Genomic DNA, 10,681 nt, shown 5'->3' on the forward strand with positions numbered 1-10,681 from the left:
TTCATGAACCTGAGTTGTGTTTTTGTTGCATTTTCCTTTCTCCCTGGAAGCAACAAGTCCATACAGAGCGTGCAGCCTAATCATCACTCATGTCTAAACATAACTTCAAAATATTGTCACTGGTTTGCACAATTTTTCTTTTTACAATAAATGTTTCATCACATCCTCCGGAGGGGCTTTGGTCTGGTTTGACGCTGTTTGTCATTCATCAACGAACATGACTGTCGCTTATTGATTCTTTTCGCACTAAACAAACACATGATGTCGTCTTTTTTTCCCAGAACCATTCACTATTTGGCTCAGATTTTTGTGTGTACCCTAATGTGCTTCCCTTAATGGGTCCCCTGGTGGTATTGCTGATTTGAAACTAATTACATGCTCAGCTGGAAGGAAATCCTGATGTAACAGCAGGTCCTCTGGTCCAAGAGATGGAAGAAAAAAAATGACCCAAATCAGTCGTCTTCTGGTTCTAGTGAACTCTCCAACTGATTTAAACTTCAGTACGTGTGTTTAAAGTGGTTGTTTCGATTGATTCAAGCTGGTTTTACTCCTTTTTGTTGGTTGTCCGCAGACGTCCATGTTGAATTTCAGTCTCCATAGGAACTTTTCTTATTTTCTCTTTTGTTCAGCCAGTTATGAATGACACAATGGAAGGCAGGTTTCCATTCTGTCATAACCAAAACCCTGCAGCGAGTCCAGAATGAACCTGTGTGTTGATGGTTAGATTTTGGAGGGTGGGTCAGGTCAGTGATTGAACAATGTTGAGGACAAAAGCAAAAGAGGCGAGTAAACACGACAGGAACAAGTCGGCTGTGTCCGTCTTCGTCGAGCAGGTAGCACATGAAGTCACCTTTGAGTTCTGACGTTTTGAGGTAATAGGCTACAGCTGTTTTGTTTTTCTTTTGCTTCACGCAAGACTGCTGATGTATTTTGTGTTACATGGCAACTCATCCCAAGTCAAATAACGTGGTTCCCTCTGGATTGCACTCAATGAGCCTGCATTGTCGCTCCGTTTGCAAACAGCATGTCAGTTATCTGAGAGCTATCGCTTCATGTGGAAAAAGCGACCGGGGGGGGAAGGCTTTGCTGACAGGAGCTGCTGAACTTGGCTTCAAGTGGCCATTGGAGCTGCATCACACACAACGCCTGCGCCACGGCAGTCTGAGGGCGCACAGCTCTGCACCAAGACAGGTTCATGTCTGTCTCTCTTTTCCGACCTGCCATGACATAGCCGGGCTGCAGACGCCACCCTGCCACCCCCTTCCCCAGTCCACCCCACCTTAGAAGATAAATACCTGGAGGTGAAAGCTTGCCGCACATTCCTTCTCCCAAACATATTCTCTTGATGTCAAAGTCGGCTCCAAGGCCCCAGGGCCCAAGAGTAAAGTGGTAATTCTAAGGTACCCTGCTTGGGCTTGCTGAAATATGCATTAAACCTGCACTAGATACACTTAGATGAGAGGGGGAAAGTCTGCGCTGAGACGAAAAAATTATGTGATGTATGTTTTGCTTAAGTATTTATTTGTCACAGTTTCAACAAAGTGCGGGAATAAGTCTTAAACAACATTGGGTAATCCTGTTTGTTCACCAATTACACTGAGCATCAGTTTCTCTGGAGGGCAGCTGAGGAGATAAATGGGTTTTTCAGAAGGAATTAGAGAGATTGAGGGGAAGAGAGCTCACTGGATGCCTGAAATCCAGACAACACACAAAATACTTGCAGCTATGTTTAAATATTTGTTGGAGCAGGTATCTAACAACACTGTTCTGACTGCAATAGCTCCTTAAAAAATCATAAATCATCCCTGGAACATGCCCGGCCTCCTCTCGTAGGACATTTCCTAACACAGGAAGACGTGGCATGGATTACTCAGCCCCACTGAGACAGAGACAGAGACATGCATGAGTGAAGCAACTGAAGCTCCTTGACTCATGATGGGTCTGTGTCCCAAAATCCAAAAGGATGACCTGGTAGTGAAGCACGCAAAAAAGATCTTCACAAGTGTAGTCCTGCTCTAGGACCGCATTAGACCCACGGCCAAGAGTGAACTCCTGCGTTTCCAATCGAGCAAATCACACGACAGATCAAGAGTTCTTCAGCCGCCTCGATCGGAGCTGATTTCAACTGTTGAGATGCCAAAAAATTAAGTTGATGAGTGTTCGAGGAAAACTCAGAGGCGCCACATTCTTCTGTGGAGCAAAAAGGAAGCGGAGGAGTTTTCAAGAATAGACTGACAAGGCACTAGTACTTAAAATCTGCAGGCCTCCAGCAAGTGTTTTCACTTCCTATCAGGCTCAATAAACCTCTCACTAGAGCTATTTTCAGACATGCACCGAACTCTGGATATTTCCCTGAAATTTCCCAAAATGGTTCTTTGTGAGAACACAAATGTGTGACATGCTCTGGACATTTTACAGGATTTTATGGAAGTCCTCCTGCCAGCCCCCTGGTAAAATGTCTGGAAAATGAGCCCATGTGAGAATACAGAAGGAAAGTGTCGGGAAAATTCACAGGAAGCAAGTGTTGGCGATGAAGATTCCAATTTGGAAAGACGCAAGGTCTTACGCCGACCATGATGTGCTGTAAATTAAAAAAAGGAGATTTCTACAGCAACGTTTAGGTCATGTCCTGGCTCCTGGTTGCTCTACCCATGTGCTACCCCTAAATGTTCCAGTCATTTTCTTGCTGTTGTGAATGTGTCTGACCCAGAAAATCACCTGCTGGGTTGTTCATATGTGAAAGACAAAGTCTGGGAAATATTCAGAAATCGGGTGTTCGTTTAGAAACAGCGGATGATAATCTGTGAAAAGTTGTCGTACATTGTGTCTGTTGTGTGCATTTGGCTCGAAACAAAAGTCTTCACCAGTCTGGGTTGTGTTTTCCTCCGGTAGTGATGTGCTTCAGAGAGTACGGACTGACAAGGGCCACAGAGAGGTCAATTTGTAACAGCAGTGCCCTTGTTTACTCATGGATGTTGTGGACAAACTACAGACAAATGTGATTTCCTCTGGAGGCATTTTCAACCTGCCTCTACTTGCATACAGGATGTCTCATTTATGATTAACTAGTCTCGTCTAGTCTCTGGAAATTAGGCGAGAAGTTCTGTTAAAACCAGTGTGACCAGGTCACTTACAAGGTCAGAGGGTGGCTTACACTCACTTTGACACCTGACAGAGAATAATTAAAGTGTAAGCTTAAAAAATGGAAGAAAATCAGCCTTTTAAATTTCGGAACATAATTGAGGTATTCGGGGTCAGCATGTTGGAAGGCGTCAGAAACCGTCTGACAAGGGTCATGTTCCTGAGGAGCTCCCTTCTTGACTTGTGATGTTTTTTAGAAAGCAGCCCGGGGCCAGTGTCAGGGGGTTTAGTTAATCTTGTTGTGATCAGCGATTAGTCTTTGAACGACGGTGAACAGGTTAACAGATAGTGAGCTAAAAAGGCTGCACACCTACTCTGGCTCCGACTCTGTGCAACAGCTACAGTAGCTGCTGTCGAGCTCATACTACTGAGGGAAGGAGCATCAGACGACCGCTCACAGTGTTTGTTATTTAATTGACAGTTGATGTGAAGTGAGGACCTGTCTGCATTGCCAACAAGCTACTTTGTTACCACTCGGCAGGACTTTGCCAAAGATAATAGGAACTGTGCTATTAAATAATCAAGTCGTCAAAATACATTTCAATAAAAACTGAACATCTCAGGTCAACAGGTCACGTATTTATAGAAAAAGTATTATGTGTGTATAGATAGATATATAGATAGATAGATACATCGAGTCCCTCTTATCATCAAGACCCATGAATTGTTCTGTGAGAAATCAAGGTTCTTATGTTAAAGAAAGTGAAAAGAAAAGTCTGTGGATCCACCAAGTACATACGATCCAGTGATACAATGGATAGACCTATATCTCAATTTCTATGATTACTGGTTACTAAAAGTCCTAATTGAGAGAACAGAGAAAATAAAGACAGAAAGACTGAGAGAAAGCAATAAAAGCAGTGAGACAGAGAGATGTAATCAGTGGACCAAGTTTGCACTTGTTGTATCCCAGAATACCTTCCTCAAAGGAAAGGGGCTGGGTGTGGGGGGACTCAGTGTAACACTTGATACACTCTCTGAAGTTTCAGTGTGGGGTTTGCACTCTTATTACCCTAAGCTGAAGGCCTGTTAAGTGTGCGGACAGTTAATAACAAGGTGTAGTTTTCAGAGTTGTCAGCTTAAGGTCTATGAAGACTTCGAGATGCATGGTGGACTTTCATCTCAGGCAGAAACACTGGCTGCCTCGGCGGTGGCAGGGCTGCAATTTCAATGCACACAAAGGCCAGGTGTCTGCAGAGAGGGTAGTTTGAGGGATAAAGGCTGGACCCTAATGGCAGTATCAAGATACAGCAAATAAACAAACACAATCAAACAGACGTAAAATTACCACGCGCCTCAGGAGACTTTGACTTAGTTGGAGGTAAATCAATAGACGCAGACACAGACGTGTGGTAAAATAAGCTCCCGCTGTGGAAAAGCACTGATGTTGTGACTTCTGCTTCTCCTCTAGGTCACTAGCAATGGGCCACCAGTACTCATCGCTGGGCACCCAACCAATTCTGTGTGGCAGCATCCCTGGTCTGGTGCCCAAGCAGCTGCGGTTCTGCCGGAACTATGTGGAGATAATGCCCAGTGTGGCCGAGGGGGTGAAGATTGGCATCCAGGAGTGCCAGCACCAGTTCCGAGGCCGACGCTGGAACTGCACCACAGTCACTGACAATCTGGCCATCTTTGGGCCAGTGTTAGATAAAGGTAAAAGGGTTTTTCCTAAAAGTTCTGACACATATAAGCCCTTTATTTCCTGCTATTTTCTATCATGTAAATAATTTGGTGACTTCAGCAGTAGCTTGATGATGTCTGAACCCGATGCCCCCAATGTCTCCGGCTCAATGTGTCTGGATGTTATACCGCCTCCGAATTTCCTGAAAGGTTTTAAAACTAATGCAGGTTAACTCTTCCATTAACAATCCAATATTCTTATTGTCGTACATTTACAATAGAAAAGCTGTATTATCTGCGTATCCTCCGTTACACTCAATCAAATCCTTTTTTAAACAGACTTTGGGCTGAAGTGATCTCTACGCATGAAATAATGTACACGGTTAAGACGAGTGAGTTCTGTCTTGGTGGCTTCTCCTCTAGAAGGAAATCCCCTTTGATTGTTCCTCTGTACTTTCCCCTGAAGCAGCAAAAAGCAAACTCTTATTATAGATTTCAAACTGAGTTACACACTTTTCCCAAATACATGTTCCCCACTAGATTTTCTGATTACGAGTGCAGACATATTCCATGATGTACATCAATTCATTGTCTAATCGTGGGATCAGACTGTAGAAATCCCCACAGTGCAATACAAAATTCGGCAGAGAAAAAAAAACACACACATGCACAGACACAGACTCACAAAACTAAGCAAAAAAATACATCAAAATCCACATTTCACTGTATTCAGGAGTTGGGAGGTTTTTTAGAGGTGGAAATAGTGACATTTCTACATAAGCATTAGGCTTTTTATGCCTTCAGCAAATGTGTGTAAAACACTTCCTGAGTGCAGAATTTGAGTTGTGTGGGGAGGAATCCAAGCCTGTCACCCACTTTGCAGACGACTGCTATTAACGTGGGGTGTTGGAGGTTAGCTGGGGCAATTGCTTTTAATAAACTCCCTGAGCCAGTTGATAGAAAAGGCTAGGTGGCTAACGATGGGGGTTCTCAATCCGAGCCCCTTTTGTGGTGCAAACTGCCACCGCATCTCTCCCATTGCCTCCCCTCCCAGGCCTAAATTGCAGGGGTACTGAGAGGAAAGAGGAGGCAGCTACTGGGCTTTAGTAAATCATTTTGATTGGATTAAGGTCACTGAGGCCCTTAATAATGTGAGAGGTCAAAGTGGCTGGATTAAGTGCCTTTGTCAGGGGCCGAGGAGAGTGACTCAGGGGCTCACAGGCCTTTGATAGGGCTTAGTAGGAGAGGGCTTCCATTTCATTGGATTTGATTGATGCTGGTGTTTGTCTGTGCTACGGGGCCATTGTCCTCACTGGTGTCTGTTTGTCTGCAATTCAGACCGGTGTGTGTCAGTTTCCTCCTGCCTTTTTTTGGGAGGGGGGGGCAAAGCTGAAAGGAAAAGTAGGTGCCTTTATTGGCTTCGGCAGCTTAGTTCCTATCATTTAGCCCATCACTGTCCTCCTCACCTTCACCGGGGGCATTAGTTGGTTTTACAGACGTGGATTATGCACTGGGAGAATTTAAAAAAGGTGCTCATAGTCGAAGAATATAAAATCCTTTAAGGCAATCCTGAACTGAGAACTGAAAACCTTTTCCAGTTTCTGCTTGTGGAAATGCTTACTCCTCCCTGTAGAGCAGACTTCTTCTTTCTCTTCAGCATGTTCTCGCTCCCTTCCACATGGTGCAATCCTCTCCCTGTGTTTCTCTCTCACTCCACACCCCAAATCACGAGCCCTACCTCCAGGCTATGTCTGCGTCAGCGCTCATTAATTTACATTAAGTAAAGTGTCAAAACATGCTCTGCTGGAATCTGCCCGTGATGAAAAGTAAAAATCTGCACAGGTGTCCTCGGTCTGAAGAGCCGATCCCAGCGCTGTTTCGGCATTCTTGGTATTTGCTGAACAACTACCTAGTATATGGGTGTAATCAGTCTCCAGTTTATGAGTCATATGATGGAATTATAAAGGTCAACATTGCTATAAAAAGTGGATGGTCACAGCTTCACAGGTGTTGCCACCCAAACAGGTTCAGACATGCACCGTCTCTGCTCTACCTGAAACCATTAAATTAAAATGAAGGTCAAAGGAAACTGCTATTACGTAATGTGTAAAGCATGTGAGGGGGACTGCAAAGGTTTGAAACCATGGTCACCCTGACTTATCTAACTTTCATATTCTTAGGGAAACCCAAACATCAACCTAAATCATTAAGTCCCATCTTAACTCAAAAAAAGGTCAGGGGGTGTGGGTTACGACCTACGACCTGAGGATGAGAAAGTGTAACTATTTAGGATGAGCTAAGAGGTCTCTGCTTTTCATGAGACGTATGTCTCACCATGCTGGGGGAGGGAAACTAGCACTCCTGTTTATCATTAACTCTGGGCAAGAAAGAAAGAAGGGGTGTGGTAAATGGAGTTGATGGGGGGACCTTAGCCCCGCTCCCTGCTGGGCACTGCTCAGAGCACAATATCTCCGCAACCATGAGATTAAGCAGGAGAAAAAGTGCTTTTCCCCATTCACACGCCCTTTAGATTGTTTTATTAAACCATTTGAATAGGGATTTCCCCGTCTGCCGACAAGCGGGGTCCAGCCAATGCATAGTTCTCTGTTGCTATGACTTAACTTGGTCTCCACTAATCACTGGCCAGGGCAAATTTCATATAAAATATCTGGGGCCATTGTGGGACTAACACAGCGTGACAGTGGCCGCACAATAGGGGATTCAACCCCCCAGCAGGTTGTAGGGACCACTTGGCCTGCCCGGATCTGGCTAAGTTTGGCGGAGGAGTATTGTTGGAGGACAAGTGTCCTTAAATAGCTTGAATTGGTCATAAAACTAAGCAAAGCCATGACACTGATGTAAAAGCTGGTGTTTCCAGGTGAAGGAATGCCATAGGTGTATTTAACTCTGAATGGTGACAGCATGTTATATGAAAAACCAAGCGTAAAGTCACTAGTTGTTTGATGAAGTACAGTATGTGTATGTGACTCTAGTAGGCTACTAAGGTAAATGCAGAGAAAACTAATGATCTGCATTGTGCAAAATATTTTTGGAAGCATTTAGCATTTGAAAAAAAAGCATTTGTTATCATCACCTCAAAACATATTCACTGTCATAACTGTTATTATTCAGTAGAATGGAAATCAGTGCACAATTGTAAGTGTGGGATAATCATAAGAAAACCACAACCTCCTAAGAAACCTACTTAAATAATCAGGACATATTTAATTTGCCCCGAACCTATTCCTTTGTCCATCACATCCCAGGATAATCCTCTTTTCCTCTCCTGTTTTCACCAATCCCCTCTTGCGCTGTGAAGCATCATTGCCAGTCATCCGTGAGGTTACATTTCCAGCGGCGTTCCCCAAGGTTCTATTATTGGTCCACTATAGTTCCTATTGTTATAATCATGCTCGTCAGTCTGCGATGCACTAGATTTAATGATATTTCCATACTCACTATCAAATCTTGTATTGCGGAGAAGAATCTAAATAAGCCCACACTCAGATGTTGGGGCAAATAGTTCAAGCGAGTACATCAATTCACTAGCAGCTCAAAACTTTATTACTTGAAACTCATACTTGGTTGCTTTTAGATGATGCACGATGATATGTGATCAATCACTTTAAACAATTACTTCATGCTCTAGCTTTCCGTTACCATGGTTGTAAAGAAAATACAATCTATCTATGTAAAATGATCAGTGGTGGTTGGAGCAAGGAGAGCAGAGGTTCATATGTACTATTAGTGTGAACATTAATAAACTTGTGAGTAGTGTGAAGTGGGAGGTGGAGGATGCCAGTCGACCTTTTCTCTTGCATCACTGTTTCTAATGCCCTTTAGTCCTCAAACTGGTTGGAACCTGCTGCAAGGGAGGTGCTCCTGCTCCCTTTAGCTCTATACTCCTCCCTTGTTTCTCTTCTTCTCTCTCTGTCATTCTTGTCTTTTGGACAGAAGCATGCGCTTGCATACGCAGTGCCTCTTTTCTTTCTGTTCCACACACACAAATTACACACACTCCCTAACTATTGATCTTTAACCACATCAGTTTATCTCCTGACTCTCTCGCATTGTTAATTGTTTACCCGCGGTGTTTCCACTTTCTTGATCCTGGCCTCCTTTCTTGTTATTTTGAGCAAGACTGTACACGTGCATATATTCCAGGCAACCTCCCTGCAATAATGAGTCCTGTTAAAGCAACAAATGCTGAAGCATGCATGTCTTCCTTTCTGTAACTGTTGTTTGGGATTGCATATCTGGACACTACAGTCCCATCTCCGTGTTGTGTCTATGACTTGTCCCCCGAGTGTGAGGCCGTTTCCTAACCTTTCAAAAGCTTAATTGAGTCTCTTAATTATAGGCCTGTCAGACCTGTCTCTTCCTCTCATCTCTCTGGAAGATCCTGATCCCTCTGAGTCATCGCTTAGCTATGTCAGACAGAGACACAGAGGCCTTTCGGGTCTTATTCAGAGACAGGACGATTGATGTCTGGGCTGACTGAACCCACACACTGGTACACCTTGGTGGATATGACCTAAAGACATGTAGCTCATCATAGTAATGGGATCTACACTTTAGTGTGTATAGTTTGTTTGTGTTGTTGGGTTTCAAATCATGCAATTACACAAGACCAAACAGAAACAGATGAGAGGTGGTGACCTACCTACTTAAATTTTCTTTCAACTTCTACAGAGGTGTTTCTCTGCAGGTTATTGTCATTCAGAAGTTTTCCAAATGGTGCGTTTCTAACAAATTTGTGTACTTCTTCCTGCAGCCACTCGAGAGTCCTCATTCGTTCACGCCATCGCCTCAGCGGGAGTGGCATTTGCAGTGACCCGTGCCTGCGCCGATGGTACAGCCACCATCTGCGGGTGTGACTCGCGCCACAAGGGCCCCCCCGGTGAGGGGTGGAAGTGGGGCGGCTGCAGCGAGGACGTGGAGTTTGGAAGCATGGTTTCCCGAGAGTTTGCTGATGCGAGAGAGAATCGCCCGGACGCACGTTCAGCCATGAACCGCCACAACAATGAGGCAGGAAGAATGGTAGGTTTTCTGACTGCTCGTTTTGCAGATGGTGTTGTGACAGCTTTTCTACTTAATTAACACATTCTTTTTTTTTCATCCTTAGTCCCTCAATGACAACATGTTCCTGAAATGTAAGTGCCATGGTCTTTCGGGTAGCTGTGAGGTCAAGACTTGCTGGTGGTCTCAGCCGGACTTCCGAGTTATTGGCGACTACATGAAGGATAAGTACGACAGCGCATCCGAGATGGTCGTTGAGAAACACAAGGAGTCCCGCGGATGGGTGGAGACCCTGAGACCCAAGTACAACTACTTCAAGCCCCCCACAGAGCGTGACCTGGTTTATTATGAGAGCTCACCCAATTTCTGTGACCCTAATCCCGAGACCGGCTCCTTTGGCACCCGCGATCGCGTCTGCAACCTGACGTCCCACGGTATAGACGGTTGCGACCTTCTGTGCTGTGGGAGAGGCCACAACACCCGGACTGAGAAGCGAAAGGAGAAGTGCAACTGTATTTTTCACTGGTGCTGCTACGTCAGCTGTCAGGAGTGCGTGAAAGTCTACGACGTGCACACCTGCAAATAGGGTTGACAAGGTTTCGTACTTTCTCGCCAAAATTTAAAGGCAGAAGAAAAAAAACTACACTGACTTGGCTACAAGACACGAGAGACTGTGAACTTGCCTTGCCTGTGCTCGGACTCCAGCGGCAGAGATAATGGCCTCGTGTTTTGTGCTGTGATGCTAAGAAGAGCCAATCTGACAGTTGATCACAAAGCATCACCCATAGGAACTCTGACAGTGGTGACAATGACAACAATGTGGATATCTATAGCAAAGGACTAACTAGCGCCTTATTGACGAACACCATATTGGTGACTTTTGTTTTTCTTCTGTGTTCCA

General features: G+C 44.6%; 1 protein-coding gene across 1 annotated transcript in view; it reads left to right on the forward strand.

Moving 5' to 3' along the window:
* Window positions 1-10,366, forward strand: part of wnt3a (wingless-type MMTV integration site family, member 3A) — a 14,017-nt gene extending 3,651 nt beyond the window's left edge. Inside the window, 3 exon segments of the mRNA XM_053437944.1 lie at window positions 4,553-4,794; window positions 9,536-9,801; window positions 9,887-10,366. Of these exon segments, the coding sequence (XP_053293919.1) occupies window positions 4,553-4,794; window positions 9,536-9,801; window positions 9,887-10,366 (988 nt within the window).
* Window positions 10,367-10,681: the final 315 nt, after the last annotated feature.

This window comes from Pleuronectes platessa, chromosome 13, assembly GCF_947347685.1.
Source record: "Pleuronectes platessa chromosome 13, fPlePla1.1, whole genome shotgun sequence".
In the NCBI taxonomy this organism is placed as follows: Eukaryota; Metazoa; Chordata; class Actinopteri; order Pleuronectiformes; family Pleuronectidae; genus Pleuronectes; species Pleuronectes platessa.